We start from the raw sequence: 16,683 nt of genomic DNA on the forward strand, positions 1-16,683 counted from the left end.
GTATGCTCTTTCTCAAAAAAAAAAAAAAAAAAGAAAAAAAAAAAGAAAACTGAATTTTAAATCCTGGTTTTTGTTAAATCCAATTTGTTAATATTGGTTGTTTCCTGATTATTATTTTCATCTATGAAATTCTATCATTTTTATGGACATACTTGAGTTCCTTTACTTACTACCCAAACTTGAATAGACCCAATTAATTATAGTTTCCCTATTGTTTGATTTTTTTTTTTTTTCTGTTTATGACTTATTAATGTCCTTGGAGCTTGCACCCATGTGAAAACAGTTGTTAAAAGTTCTCGAATGAAGCATCTTGATAGAAGCTGTGTACAATGTTATTAGGGCAGCATGTCCTAGAGGTACATGTTGTGATTATGTTTTTTTGAAAAATTTCTTACAGGCAAAATGTCAGCATTATAAGAAAAAACAAATGGAGCAACAAGAGACCATTGCTTCTTTGCAAAAGGATATCTATAGATTAACAAAAGAGGAGGAAGAGCGCATTGTCACTCAAAACAGAGTGTTTGCTTATCTCTGCAAAAGAGTTCCTCATACCATCTTGGATAGACAGTAATGTTTCCTACATAAATTCATATGTGTAGTTTTATTCATTATTTTTTAAAACACATTTTATCTTGGGAGTGGTTATATCTCTTATAAACTAGAGGAGTCTTCCTCCTTTTGTTCCCTGCTTATTTTCCCCCCAAAATGTCATTGACTTGTTGAAGAAACTGGTCATTTGTCTTGGAAACTGGTTTATGCTAGATTTGCTTTCTTATTATGTCATTTAACTTACTCTTCTGTCTCCTGTATTTCCTCTAAACTGGAAATTAGGGCTAAATTTAGATACAAATATTTTTGGCAGGGGTGCCTGGGTGGCTCAGTCATATAAGCATCCAACTCTTTGTTTTTATTCAGGCTGTGATCTCACAGTTGTGAGATGGAGCCCCATGTTAGGCTCTGCCCTGACAGCACAGAGTCTGCTTGGGATTCTCTGTCTTGCAAAATAAATAAACTCACTCTCTCTCAAAATAAATAAATAAACTTAAAAAAAAAGAAAAAATATTTTTGGCAAAATACTTCCATAGGTGGTAATTGATTCTAATTGTAACATATTAGGCACATATTGTCTTGTTGACTTACTCTTAGGGATACTAGATTGTTGGGGTTAAATAGTAATGTAATCTTTCCACTATAAAATTCCCCATCATCTCTTCATCTAATGGTTTCACCTAATTGATGATTTTGCAAAATAGTGATTTTTCAATTCTACTGTTTTGTTTTTTGTTTTTTTAATTCTTTCATAAAAAAAGAATCTTTCCTATTGACTATGGGTTGTTTAGTTGCCTTATGTGGTTTGTTACAGGGAAGATAGAATTAATGTTCAGTTTTTTCATTTTACTTCCTACTTTTTCTTTTTTAAAAAATTTTTTAGAGTTTATTTATTTTGAGAGAGAGAGAGAAAGCTAGCAGAGGAGGGGCAGAGAGGGAGACAGAGTCCCAAGCAGAGGCTTGAACTCACAAAATGTGAGATCTTCATAACCTGAGCTGGAATCAAGAGGCAGATGCCTAACGAGCTGAGCCACCCAGGCGCCCCTTAATTCTCACTTTTTAGCGTAAGAAGTTGATGCTGTTATGATTTCCAGTGATAAACAGTAAGATTTTTTGTTTGTGGCTATCTCTCTTCTTTCTAAAGTTGTTAACAAAAGTATTTTAATAATAAAATTATTCTGTCTTGGGGCGCCTGGGTGGCGCAGTCGGTTAAGCGTCCGACTTCAGCCAGGTCACGATCTCACGGTCCGTGAGTTCGAGCCCCGCGTCAGGCTCTGGGCTGATGGCTCAGAGCCTGGAGCCTGTTTCCGATTCTGTGTCTCCCTCTCTCTCTGTCCCTCCCCCGTTCATGCTCTGTCTCTCTCTGTCCCAAAAATAAATAAACGTTGAAAAAAAAAAATTTTTTTTTAAAAATTATTCTGTCTTCAGCAGGTGGGAACTTTTTCCTGCTGGTATTATATCCTCTTGACCCAACCGCATTAATCTTTGTTAAATTTCTTACTTTTAGGCAGAAGGCACATTCTGTGCTTTATTATTATTATTATCATTATTATTATTTAATTAATTTTTTTTTTTTTTTGCCTCAGAGCGCTTTTGTGAAGTGGACTCAGATATTTGTTAAAGCTAACACTAAACATTTAGAATTAACTAAATTAAAATTAAAATTAATTAATTAGACATTTCTTTTAGTTAGGAATGGTTTTTAGAGACCACAGTCTGGATGTTGGGGTTGCTTGTCATGCTTATAATGTTTATTATGTTGTCACTGATTTTAGGACTTTTTAGTGAAGAGTGCAGGGAATTATATATATATTTCTGGGGAGAAAACAAATCCTTAATTTTTTTTTCCATCTAAAGTTAACATTACAGGATTGAAAGTCTGATTCTACATTTGTAACTTTCTTTTATGCTAGAAATCCTTTTTCCTAACAATAATATAATACTTATTCATTTGCTTTATTGTGTAATATATGAAAATGGTTTCAAAATAATACCAGAATTACTGCTAACAATAAGCCTACTTATGAAATTTAAATTTCTTTGCAATTATCTTAGACACCAATAATGTATTCTACTAGGATGCAGTCAAATACAGTGTTGTAAAATATCTTGAAATATTTCTTTGCGTGTGTGTCACCAGATTAATATACAGTTAGGTTTATTTAAATTTGTTTTCAATTTTTAGGGATTGCTTTTTTATATTTGATTTACTTTTGAATATGTAAGACATCAATATGATTCCAAAGTCAAAACTAATTATTCGTATTCAGAAAGTTGTGTTTTCATTTCTGTCCCCTTGACCCTATTCCTTACTTCCCCTATGGGTAATTTTAAATGTTTAGTGTTATTTTTAGCAAATACAAGCAGTATCATTATTATGTTCATTTTTCCCTACCTTTTTAAAGTTTATTTTTTAAAGTGAGAGAGTGCAAGCAGGGGAGGGGCAGAGAGAAAGAGGGATAGAGAATCCTAAGCAGGCTCCATGCTGTCAGCGTGGAGCCTGATGTGGGGCTCGATTTCATGAACTGTGAGATCATGACTGAGCCAAAATAGGGTTGAACGCTTAACCAGCTGAGCCACCCAGACACCCCCGTATTTCATCTTTTTGTATAAAAGGTAGCACCATGTTTTTTTTTTCATTTAATAGGATAAATGAATTAAATTTTAACTAGTCTTATGTATTTACATAATAGAATTATATTTCTCTTTTACTATAAAAATAAATGAGTTCTCATATAAATTAAAAATGAGTTAAGACTAGATTATTTTGATAATTATTTAAGAGCTAATACATATATATAATTTTCATCCTTTTGAAGGAATAAAAAGGACAAAACTTTAAAAATTAAAATTAAGATACCATAAATATATAGAGATAGGTGTAAATGAATTTTATTTTATTACTTAAAAAAGTTTTTAATGTTTATTTTAAAATTTTTTTTTGAATGTTTCTTTCTTTTTTAGAGAGACAGAGACAGAATGCGAGTGGGTTAGGGGCAGAGAGAGAGGGAGACACAGAATCCAAAGCAGCCTCCAGGTTCTGAGCTGTCAGCCTCAGACCCGGGGCTTGAACTCATGAGCTGTGAGATCATGACCTGAGCCGAAGTCGGACGCTCAACTGACTGAGCCACCCAGGCACCCCTTTAATGTTTATTTTTGCGAGAGAGTGCAGAGGAGGACAGAGAGAGAGAAAATCACAGAATATCCATAGCAGGCTTCAGGCTCTGAGCTGTCAGCAGAGAGCCTGATGTGGGGTTTGAACCCATGGACCGTGAGATCATGACCTGAGCCCAAGTCTGACACTTAACTGACTGAGCCACCCAGATGCCCTACTTTTTTTTTTTTCTTTAAGTTTATTTCTTTTGAGAGAGAGAGAGCGCGCACGCGCATGAATGAGGAAGGGGCAGAGAAAGAGGGAGAGAGAGACTGCCAAGCAGACTCTTTGCTGTCAGCATGGAGCCAGATGGAGGACCTGATGTCATGAACTATGAGATCACAACCTGAGCCAAAATCAAGAGTTGGATGCTTAACAACTGAGCAAACCAGGCACCCCAATATTTTATTTTATTTTATTTTATTTTATTTTATTTTATTTTATTTTATTTTATTTTATTTTATTTTTTTATTTTATTTTATTTATTTTATTGTATTTTATTTTATTATATTTATTTTATTTTACTTATTTAATTTTAGAGAGCATGAATGGGAGAGAAAGCGAGAGAGAGAGAGAGAGAGAGAGAGAATATCTTAAGCAGGCTCATGGTGCCCAATGTGGGGCTCAGTCCTATGACCCTGGGATCACAACCTGAGCCAAAATCAAGAGTCAGATGCTCAACCGACTGAGCCACCAAGGCTCTCCTAGGTGTGAATAAATTTAAAAAAGAGAGAAGCAAAGAAAGAAAAACGGGTAAGAAAGAAAAATAGGGGTAAGGAAGAACTAAAAGAAGGAAAGGGAGATGATTATAGTGGGAGAAAGAGGCATATAAGAGAGGAATGAAGGAGGAAAGGGAATGAAGACAAGAACAGAAATCAGCCAATTTGAGTAAGAGGGCAAGAGAAAGAGAAGTATTGGGAGAATTTATGTGCCATCCGAAGTCAAGCTAATTCAGGTGTGAATTTGATGACCTGGAAATTCTCTATTGGATTTTTAATAAAGCTAATTTTCAGTTTGAGATACAGAGCTTAAAAAATTGTGAATTAACCCTATTAGTAATACATGAGTTGGAACCACTATGGCTATTTTTAAAAGTTACAAAGGCATTGGGCAAAACAATATAGAACATACACAGATGAGTAAAAACATGTTTCCTGCCACTATGGACTTGATAATCTAGCTGGGTAGGTAGAAACATACATAGAAAATAGAAGGCAGATTGTGGTCTGTGCTGTAATGGTGGGGCAAATAGGATACCAAGTGGGCATGGTAGAAGAAGAGATTGGTTTCCTTTGAGGAAGATGGGGATGACCAAAAAGGCTTCATGAAGGAGGTAGCTTATAAACTTGATTATTAGGAGCTATAGAATTTTAATAGGTAGAGATGAAGGAAAGGTATTTTAGTTAGAGAAGCATGGTGGCAGGAAAACTGAATATATTTGAAAATAGCAAGTAGTCCAAGAGGTCTGGAGCGTAGAGTGCACAAAATGATGACGGTAAGTGTCTTAAGAGACAATATGGAGAGGTGTGCTGGAACTTTGTGAAGGACTCAAACTCCAGGCTGAAGAGTTTGGGTTCTGCTACTATATAGCAGGAACCACCCCCTTCCCCCCGCTCAGGATTTCTGATCAAAGAAATTAAACCCAGAGACAAAAAGACAAGTTACTAATCAGTTGTAGTAGTCTAGGTTGGAGATTGCAAAGTCCTGCATTAGAGCCAAAAGAAAGGAAACTATGGCAAAGATGAACAGAAATTGTCCAGACTAACTGGCTGCAGATACTGAAAGAAGGAGAGGATTCAAAAATAGCCCAATTTCAAGCTAGGTTTGGGGAAGAGGGATGGAAGATGATGAATTCATGTATGGACATGTGCTTAGGTACCTTCCATCAGCCATGTAGAGATAATTGGCCTACAACTAGAAGGGCCGAACTCCAGAGACCTTCCAGATATCAGATAGAGGAAGAAAGAAGAGGGAAAAGAGGAGTTACCTTTGGGCATCAGGGTAACTAAGGAAAAAAAAGTATTTCAGGAAAGAGAGGTGATAAGAAGTGTTATATGCTGCCTAATCATTTTATGTGTTTGCCTTCTCACTGTCTTGCTCAGAATTCTCAGTTTGACACACAGTAAGTCTTCCTGAAAAGTTTATTGAAGGTATCTGGTAACAATCAGAATGAGTGAAGTTTCCTATGAAGAAAAAGAGGGATGGAGTGGTGGCATAAGGGAGAAGTAGGGGGTGAGGAGGTTTGTGAAGGATATAAAAGAAATTAAAGCGTTTTTGCAGGGTAATAGGAAAGCTGGTATGTGTTGAGACGGAGAAAGATTGAAGAGAAAGAATAACCCAGAAAGTTGTATAGTAAGAGCACAATTGGTTGAATAAGCTCTGAAAAAAAGAGAGGAGTAATTTTCTTCAGATGGAAAAAAAGTATGAATTCTTGCTTTAAAAAGAATAATGTGGGCCTCCTGGGTGGCTCAGTCAGTTAAGCGACCGACTTCGGCTCAGGTCATGATCAGGTCTGTGAGTTCAAGCCCCACGTCGGGCTCTGTGCTGACAGCTCAGAGCCTGGAGCCTGTTTCAGATTCTGTGTCTCCCTCTCTCTGACCCTCCCCCGTTCATGCTCTGTCTCTCTCTGTCTCAAAAATAAATAAACGTTAAAAAAAAAAAAATTAAAAAGAATAATGTGAAAACAGTGTTATTTTTTTAAGGGTTTTTAAAAATTACAAATGCAGCACGTTTATAAAAATTCAAACCATATAAAAGTGTGTAAAGTAAAATATTATGTATCTGCTTACCCCTCCTAATTCCCACATTCCAGAGATAATCACTTGTAATACTTTAGTTTGTGTCCTTCCTAGAGTTTAACAACAGGAGTGCCATTGGCATTTTGCAGGGGATGGTTCATTGTGTAGTAGGGCTGTGAGTTCATTGATGAACTTTTAAGATCCTTCCCTCTCCCCAACTAGTTAGTGTGACAACTAGAACCATCCCCTAGGTTATGGTATTATCCCCCACTTAAGAACCCATAGAGTTGGGCACCTGGGTAGCTCAGTTGGTTAAGCAACTGACTCTTAATTTCAGCTCAGGTCATGAGATCAAGCCCTGAATCAGGTTCCACGCTGTGCCTGCTTGGGATTCTCTCTCTCCCTCTCCCAGTGCCCTTCCCCGATATGTACTGTCAAAAAAAAAAAAAAAAAAACAACCCACAGAGTTCTTATTCAAGATAAAGACAACGTCACTTAAAATTATTTCTTTTTAAAACAAATAGAGTAATACTCTACATTTTGCTATGCAGCGTTACTTTTGTTCCTTATCAATTTTTATTAGGACATAGAAATTTACATCATTTCTTCTGTGCTTCATTGTTTTCTATAGAGCAGATGTGTCATTATTTAACTTTTCCTTATTGAAGAACAGTTAGATTATTTCTGGGTTCTTACTCTTGTAAATAATGGTGCATTGGATAGCTTTGTTCATTTTGAGTTCCAAGCTTAAGCAAATATTTCTGTGGGAGCAATTGCTAAAGGTAGAACTGCTGGGACAAGGAAAATATTCATTTAATATGTCGAGATATGAAGTTTGTGGTTATTTTAAAACCTATACTTTGAAATTAATATAAAATATATGGCTTAGTATAATGCTTCAGGTAAAAAAAATCAAATTTTTAAATTTGCTGGTACATTTATCATTGTAATCTGAAGTTATGTAGAGACAATAGTAGTAAATGCTCCAATACCAAATTTTGAAAATTAAGTCTATCTTCTGTTTTCTAGGTTGCTTTGCCTAATTGATTATTATGAATCTAAAATTAGAAAACTTCATAAACAAAGGTAAGACTAATCATGTATTACAGTTTTTTTATTAAAAAATTTTTTTTAATGTTTATTTATTTTGGAGAGAGAGAGAGAGAGAGAGAGAGAGAGACAAAGCGCAAATGGGAGGGACAAAGAAAGAGGGACACACAGAATCTGAAGCAGGCTCCGGGCTCTGAGCTGTCAGCACAGAGCCCAACGTGGGGCTCAAACCAATGAACCGTGGGAGCATGACCTGAGTCAGAGTTGGACTCTCAACCAACTGAACCACCCAGGTGCCCCGTATTACAGTGTTTAAAGTTATTACCTAGTCCTGAATCACACCAAAATTTTTTATAATCTCATGAAATTTTAAATATATTTTGGAAATCTTCCTAATATAACCATGATTTCCTTTTTTTATAAAGATCTTGAAGACTGCATTTGACTTTTTATGTTAAAATTTATTGCATTTATTTTAAGATATGTGTATTTAACAGTCACCAAAATATTGGTCACAGAAGAAACAGTATTTAGTTTGTTGAAGTATTATAATTTGTTCTATGTCATCTAGCCACTGGACAGTTACTGAGTGTATCCACAGGGTACATAAGATTTGACTAGCTGCCTAACAAAGTCCAAACTAATTAGTATACAGACTTAAAGGAGATAAAGGTAAAATGTCATAGTGAAAAATCAAACATGTAGAGTAAAACACACTTATAACCTCTGATTTAAAAAATAAGGGTAAAGATAAAGATAATGGTCTTTGACTAACGTAAAATAACTGAGGGGTATCTAAGGCCCTTGTTTCATTGTTCATAGATGGAATAATTCTTTTAACAAATATTTGAGCACCTACCTTGTGTCATATTGTTTTAGGTACTTGATATACTTTAAAAAACATGCAGATAAATTGTCTACTCCATTCTTATATTCTTGCCCCGAGAATAATGACTCCAGAAACACTTCAGGACCAATAGCAGAGCTGTGCTGGTTGCTGATTCCTTCTAGCACCTTGGGCAGTGTAAAAAAATAAAAGCGGGGGGACAGGATGGAGAGAAAAAAGAAGGAAGGAAAGACAAGAACAACTAATGATAGAGCAATTCCTAGTTTCATTCTTTTCAGAAAGTAGCATTATATCAGGAAATAAGAGACTTCCTTATTTCCAAGTGAGAGTGTGTCTTTTAGATGGTGTTAGATTCTACAGAGATGGGATGATTTGGATATGGTTCTTACCTTGTAAGATTTTACAATCTAGTAAGGGAAATAAAATGTAAACACATTAATAATTAAAAATAATAAGAGATTAAAAAACACTAATACATATAATAATAGAGTTATCACTAAAATAAAACAGACAGTAATATAGGAATTTAAAACAAGAACAATATAGTTTTGGATAGAGTGACTAGGGAAGTCTTTACAAAGCAGATGAGGGTTGTGTTTGAGCTTAAAGGAAAAGTAAAATTTGGGAAAGCAGAAAGGCAAAAAAGGTAGTCATTTTTAGACTGCTTGGATGCTATGGGCAAAATTGCATAGGTATAAGAGTGTAGGCTTTTTTTCTTGTTTTTTTTTTTTTTTTTATGTCACTGTGATTAAGCCAATTTGGCTGGAGTTCAAGGGATTTGTAGTAACCTATAGAGAGTAGTCTTTCACATACAGCCCCAAGTAACCTAAAAAATGAATGAGAAGGCATCATTTGCCTTGGAAAGAAGGAAGATACTTTTCCTTTAATACAGAAAAACTGGGTTTTTCAGGTTTATTCAGGGTTCTCAAGAGAAATAGAACCAATAGGATATATATTGATGTAAATAGAAAGATTTATTTTAAAGGAATTGGTTCATGTGACCCATCTTGGATCATGAACCCTATATGAAAGACCCACAGGTAATATCATCCTCAGTGGGGAAAACCTTAGAGCTTTCCCCCTAAGGTCAGGAACACGACAGGTATGTCCCCTCTCACCACTGTTATTTAACATAATGTTGGAAGTACTAGCCTCACCAATCAGACAAAAGAAAAGGCATCCAAATCAGCAAGGAGGACATCAAACTTTCACTCTTCACAGACCACATGATACACTATGTGGAAAACCCAAAGGCTCCGCAAAAAAACTGCTAGAACTGATCCATGAATTCAGCAAAGTTTCAGGATATAAAATCAATGTACAGAAAGTGGTTGCATTTCTATACACCAATAATGAAGCAGCAGAAAGAGAAATCAAGGAACTGATCCCATTTACAGTTGCGCCAAAACCATAAAATGCCTAGGAATAAACCTAACCAAAGAGGTGCAAAATCTATATACTGAATACTATAGAAAGCTTATGAAAGCTACTGAAGAAGACACAGAGAAATGAAACATTCTATTCTCCTGGATAGGAAGAACAAATATTATAATGTCGAGACTACCCAAAGCAATCTACACATTCAGTGCAGTCTCTATCAAAATAGCGCCAACATTCTTCACAGAGCTGGAATAAACAATCCTAAAATTTGTGTGGAACCACAAAAGACCCTGAATAGCCAAAGTAATGTTGATGAAGAAAACCAAAGCTGAAGACATCACAATTCCAGACTTCAAGCTGTATTACAAACCTGTAATCATCAAGACAGTATGGTACTGGTACAAAAGCAGACACATAGATCAATAGAACAGAATAAAGAACTCGAGAATGGACCCACAAACATATGGCCAACTAATTTTTAATAAAGCAGAAAAGAAAATCCAATAGAGGGGCACCTGGGTGACTCACTTGGTTAAGTGTCTGACTTTGGCTCAGGTCATGATCTCACAGTTAATGGTTTGAGCCCCATGTTGGGCTCTGTGCAGACAGCTCAGAGCCTGGAGCCTGCTTCAGATTCTGTGACTCCCTCTCTCTCTGACCCTTCCCTGCTCACACTCTGTCTCTCTCTCAAAAATAAATAAACATTAAAAAAAATACATGCAATAGAAAAAAGACTCTCTTTAGCAAATGTGTTGGGAAGGCTGGACAGCGACATAGAATGAACCTGGACCGCTTACACCATACACAAAAATAAACTTAAAATGGATGAAAGACCTAACTGTAAGACAGGAAGCCATCAAAATTTTAGAGAAAACAGAGAAAACAGGCAGGCAACAACCACTTTGACCTCGGCTGCAACAACTTCTTACTTGACATGTCTCCAGAGGCAAGGGAAACAAAAGCAAAAGTGAAATATTGGCATCTCTTCAAGATAAAAACCTTCTGCACAGCAAAGGAAACCATCAGCAAAACTAAAAGGTAACCAATGGAATGGGAGAAGATATTTGCAAATGACATATTGGATAAAGGGTTAGTATCAAAAATCTATAGAAATCTACCAAACTCAACACCCAAAAACCAAATAATCCAGTGAAGAAATAGATACTTTTCCAAAGAAGACATCCAAATGGCTATGAGACACATGAAAAGGTGCTCAATATAACTCATCATCAGGGAAATAAAAATCAAAACCACAATGAGATACCACCTCACACTTATCAGAATGGGTAAAATTAACAACTCAGGCAACGGCAGATGTTGACAAAGATGTGGAGAAAGAAGAACCTTTTTGCACTGCTGGTGGGAGTGCCATTCTGGAAAACAGTATGGAGGTTCCTCAAAAAATTAAAAAGAACTACCCTACAACCCAGCAATTGGACTACTAGGTATTTATCCAAAGGATACAAAACTGTCTATTCAAAGGGGCATGTGCACCCAATGTTTATAGCAGCATTATCGACAATAGCCAAAATATGGAAAGAGCCCAGATGTCCATCAACTGATGAATGGATAAAGATGTATTGTGTACACACACACACACACACCTTCTCTCTCTCTCTCTGGAATATTACTCGGTGATGAAAAAGAATGAAATCTTGACATTTGCAACAATGTGGATGGAACTAGAATGTATTATGCTAGGCAAAAATAAGTCACTCAGAGAAAGACAAATATCATATGATTTCACTTATATGTGGAATTTAAGAAACAGATGAACATAGGGGAAGGGATTCAAAAATAAGATAAAAATGGAGAGAGAGACAAACCATAAGAGACTCTAAAATACAAAGAACAAACTGAGGGTTGCTGGTAAGGTGTTGGGTGGGGAATGGGCTACATGGGTGATGGGTGTTAAGGAGGGCACTTGTTAGGATGAGCACTAGATACTATATGTAAGTGGTGAATCACTAAATTCTATTCCTGAAATCATTATTACAGTATACTAACTTGGAATTAAATTTAAAAATAATAAATAAAGGAATTGGTTCATGTGCTTTTGAGGCAGGCCTGCAGGCTGCAGATTCAGGAAAGAGTTCCTTCTTGTGGGTCTCAGTCTTTGTTCTTAAGGCATTTAATTGCATGAGGCCCTCCCACATTATCAACGATTCTCCTTTACTTAAAGTCTGTTGATTTAAATGTTCATCACATCTAGAAATACCTCACAGCATTATCTAGACTGGTGTTGGACTAAACAGCTGGGCACCAAGGCCTAGCCAACTTGACACTAAAATGTACAGTTATAGTATGTAAGAGTAAAGGGAAGGAAGGTGAAGATTTTAATGGCTTGAGAGGTTGCAAACTTAAGCTTACACAATCAAGAAAATAATGAAATTGAGGGAAGCAGGTTAGGTGAGGACTGTGGCAAATTGGACAGCTATGTACCATCTTTCTAAAGGGGGCCATTACTACATACTCTAGCCATTTGATACCTTTTAAGAATGTGAGCTCAGTGTGGCTAGATTTGCCTAGGAGTGTTTTGAGAAAAATTACAAGGTTATATTTATAAATAAGATTTTATTTAAAAAATTTAATGTTTATTTTTGCGTTCCTGAGAGAGAGAGTGAGTGGGGAAGGGGCAGAGAGAGAGGGAGACACAGAATCTGAAACAGGCTCCAGGCTCTAGGCTCTGAACTGTCAATACAGAGCCTGGTACAGGGCTCGAATCCATGGACCATAAGATCATGACCTGAGCCAAAGTCAGATGCTTGACCGACTGAGCCACTCAGGCGCCCCATAAATAAGATTTTTTATATACACAATTAACTCAATGATTTTAAAATATATTATATGTCCACAGAGAACAAACTGATGGTTGCCAGAGGGAATGGGAGTGGACGGGTGGCCAGAATGGGTGAAGGGGGAGTGGGAGATAAATGCTTCCAGTAGTGGAATGAATAAGTCATGTGAAAAATAGGGAAAGCATAGGAAATGTAGTCAGTGGTACTGTAAAAAGCTATGGTGACGGATGGTAGGTACACTTGTGAGGATAGAGAACATGGAAGTTGAATCACTATCATTGTGACACATTATGTATCAACCACTCATAAAAAATTAAAAAAATAAAAAAACATTGTCCAAATAAAACACTGTCCAAATAAAAACAAAATATTGTCCAAACGGAATATCACTTCCAACCCTTGAGCTATATCTTTAGTAAATTCTTTTTTTAAATTTTTTTAAATTTTTATTATTTTTTAAGACAGAGAGCATGAGTGGGGATGGGGCAGAGAGAGAGGGAGACACAGAATTGGAAGCAGGCTCCAGGCTCTGAGCTGTCAGCACAGAGCGCGACGCGGGGCTCAAACTCACCAACTGTGAGATCATGACCTGAGCCAAAGTCGGACGCTTAAACGACTGAGCCACCCGGGCGCCCCTGTCTTTAGTAAATTATAATCTAGATTCAGGCATTTGCAAACTTTTCTGTAACGTGCCAGACAGTAAATAATATAGGCATTTTGGGCTGTATAGTGTTTCACAGCTATTCAACTCTGCTGTTGTAGCCCAAAGCCAGCTGCAAATTATATGCAAATGAATTGGCATAGCTATGTTATGTAAACCTTTAATTCGAAAATCCACAGCCTGCATGTACCCCACAGGCAGCCATTTGCTGACTGCTGACTGGATAGATGATAGAGTTTGGGATCTTTACTAAGAGTAGAGAAGATTTAGCATAGCTATCATTTGAAATCTGCCACGTGGCATATGGTATAAGAAGTTGCCTCTGAAGTTGTGCAAACTGGGGTTGTCTGACTAAAAATGATAAAAGGATTGAGGCCATTGTGGGGAGGAGTGTTGAATTTGGTTGTCATGAATTTTCAGTAAAAATGCAGGGTTGAGGAATGAGAAGCTTGGGGGAAAGGAATTACTTTTTCACTTAGCAATCCTGTCATCACAGGCCTAGCTGAAGTGAGATAGTTTGGCCTATACAAACGTTGCTCAGGCCAGATATTTGGATTGAATGTCTCTCATTAAGGGAGAAGGAGAAAGGAAGAAAATAGGAACTACATTATAAACAATCTTCTTACAGATGAAAAAATTAGAAGTCATTTAAACTTGGCAGTGATGAGTCTCCAGAGAAGAGGGTTTTTCAGGGTTCATTGACTTCATAAATTCCAATAGTCTCCTTTCTGAGTGCCTGGATGGCTGAGTTATTAAGCATCTGAGTTCAGCTCAGGTCATGATCTCACAGTTGTTGAGTTCAAGCCCTGCTTCAGGTGAACACCAGCCCTGGGTGAGCCCTGCTTCTCTCTCTCTCCCTCTCCCCCTGTCTGTCTCTTTCTCTCTACCCCCTCCCCCTCTTACTTCCATCTTCCGTCTCCCTATATGTCTCTCACTTATACCCTATCTCTCTCTCTCTCTCTCAAAAAAAAAAAAAAAAAGACTCTTTTCCTCTGCCTCTCTCCCCCACTCAGACTCTCTCTCTCTCTAAAATTAAAAAACAAACAACAGTCTTTCTTAGAGTGAATACTCACTTGCTAGTGAGGTTGTAGCAACTTCAAGGTGGATTTGGTATCTATAAATAGGGTATTATTATCACCTGAAGGAGCAGGAGTATTGTAAAAGAAGGGTATACTTGACAAGTATATTATTACTGAAGAAAAGAAGATGAAAGAACAGAGGGGAGAAAAAGAGGGAAGAGAGACTACAATTTGGAGGCCTACATGGGCTAAACAGGAAGCACAGAAGAAGGAGGTGGGTACCTATAGAGCTAGGGGAGTAAGACCAAGGGGAGAAGACAGGTCGGGCAGGGCCTCTTGCAGAGGCAGAAGCCCCTGCTTAACACCTATGTATTAAGGGCGGTGTTGCTCAGAGTTTTTCTCATTATGAGAGACAGCAGTTGCTGTTGGGATACCACACTGGGGTACACCCAGAGCTGCAGCCAGAAGCGCCTGGCTCAAGAACTCTGACCACACCAAGCCTTACGCGGTTGTCCTGAGGCCTGAAGGGGATGAATATCTCACCACATCTATACCCCTTCTGCACAGTACACCTATGACACGCTGTTTGGGGGCTCTAGTTCAGGGCACAGGTGTCCAAAGACTTCCAGAGGGACTTTGAAGGGAGTTTCTGAATATTGTGGACTGTTACTTTCTGTCTCCATACACGAGCAAACTTGAAGCGACGATCAAGGCAGCAGAAATGTAAATGTAAGAGTTAACCAGCTGGGGGGTGCATGGGTGGCTCAGTCGGTTAAGCATCCGACTTCGGCTCAGGTCATGATCTCACCGTCCGTGAGTTCGAGCCCCGCATCGGGCTCTGTGCTGACAGCTCGGAGCCTGGAGCCTGCTGCAGATTCTGTGTCTCCCTCTCTCTCTAACCCTCCCCTGTTCATGCTCTGTCTCTCTCTGTCTCAAAAATAAACATTAAAAAAAAAAAAAAAAGTTAACCAGTTGGAAGTCTTAGAAAACTGTAAATACACTATAATCTCTGAAAAAGAGGAAAAGTACATTTTAAAATGATAGGTGTTTAGCTATGTAACTTTACTTTTCTTTGCCCAGTGTTAGTAATTCAGTATAGATTACATGACCTAAATTGCTAGTTATTTGTTAGTATTTCCCTAACTTGGTGGTTACAATTAAAGAGCCAAGGAAGGTAGCATAGGAATAAAATATACTAGGCTCAGATTTTCTTTTGGGATGTCAGAGACATTTGAAAAACTACCCCAGGGAAAATGGTTCTATAGTGAATTAGTAGTTAGGAGAAGCCCCCTTGTTTAATTCCATCTTTCTCATTAGATAGAAATTTTATTTTATTTTTTTATTTAAAATTTTATTGAGATATACACCATTATCATACACCATAAAATTTACTCATTTAAATTGTAAAATTCAAAAGCTTTTCATATTTTCACAGTACAACATCTTAGTATTCACAGTACATATCCTACTTTATTCACATTTGTCAACCCTCATCACAATCTAAATTTTAGAGCATTTTATTAACTCCAGAAGAAACCTTCTGACCACTAGCAGTCACTCCCAATTTTTCCCAAATCCCCCAGCCCTTGATAACTGCTAATCTACTTTTTGTCTCTATAGATTTTCATATTCTGAACATTACATGTAAATGGAACATACAATATGTGGTCTTTTATGACTGACTTCCTTCATTTAACAAAATGATTTAAAGATTTATCATGTTGTAGCATGTATCAGTTATTTCATTCCTTATTGCTGAATAATACTTCATTGCATGGATGCATTGTATTTTATTTATCCATCATCAGGTGATGGGCATTTGGGTTGTTTTCACTTTTTTTTTTAACGTTTATTTTTGAGACAGACACAGAGTATGAACAGGGGAGCATCAGAGAGAGAGGGAGACACAGAATCTGAAACAGGCTCCAGGCTCTGAGCTGTCAGCACAGAGCCCGATGCGGGGCTCGAACTCACGGACCGTGAGATCGTGACCTGAGCCGAAGTCGGATGCTTAACCGACTGAGCCACCCAGGCGTGCCTCCCCCCCCACCTTTTTTTAAATTTACATCCAAATTAGTTAGCGTATAGTGCAACAATGATTTCAGGAGTAGATTCCTTAATGCCCTTTACCCATTTAGCACATCCTCCCTGCCACATGCTGTCCAGTAACCCTCTGTTCTCCACATTTATGAGTCTGTTATGCTTTGTCCCCCTCCCTGTTTTTATATTATTTTTGTTTCCCTTCCCTTATGTTCATCTGTTTTGTCTCTTAAAGTCCTCATGTGAGTGAAGTCATATGATTTTTGTCTTTCTCTGACTAATTTCACTTAGCATAATCCCCTCCAGTTCCATCCACGTAGTTGCAAATGGCAAGATTTCATTCTTTTTGATTGCCGAGTAATACTCCATTGTATATATATACCACATCTTCTTTATCCAGTCATCCATCGATGGACATTTGGGCTCTTTCCATACTTTGGCTGGTGT

The 16,683-nt window shown here is 37.3% G+C and overlaps 1 protein-coding gene across 7 annotated transcripts in view; it reads left to right on the forward strand.

The window, feature by feature from the left end:
* The window catches only part of CEP70 (centrosomal protein 70), a 79,692-nt gene that overhangs the window by 36,548 nt on the left and 26,461 nt on the right, over positions 1–16,683 (forward strand). For all 7 annotated transcript variants that reach the window (XM_060638767.3, XM_060638768.3, XM_060638775.3 and 4 more), the window contains 2 exons: positions 398–567; positions 7,471–7,527. In XM_060638767.3, coding sequence (XP_060494750.1) covers positions 398–567; positions 7,471–7,527 — 227 coding nt within the window. The remainder of the gene's footprint in view (positions 1–397; positions 568–7,470; positions 7,528–16,683) is intronic.

This window comes from Panthera onca, chromosome C2, assembly GCF_046562875.1.
Source record: "Panthera onca isolate mPanOnc1 chromosome C2, mPanOnc1 haplotype 2, whole genome shotgun sequence".
Lineage (NCBI taxonomy): Eukaryota > Metazoa > Chordata > Mammalia > Carnivora > Felidae > Panthera > Panthera onca.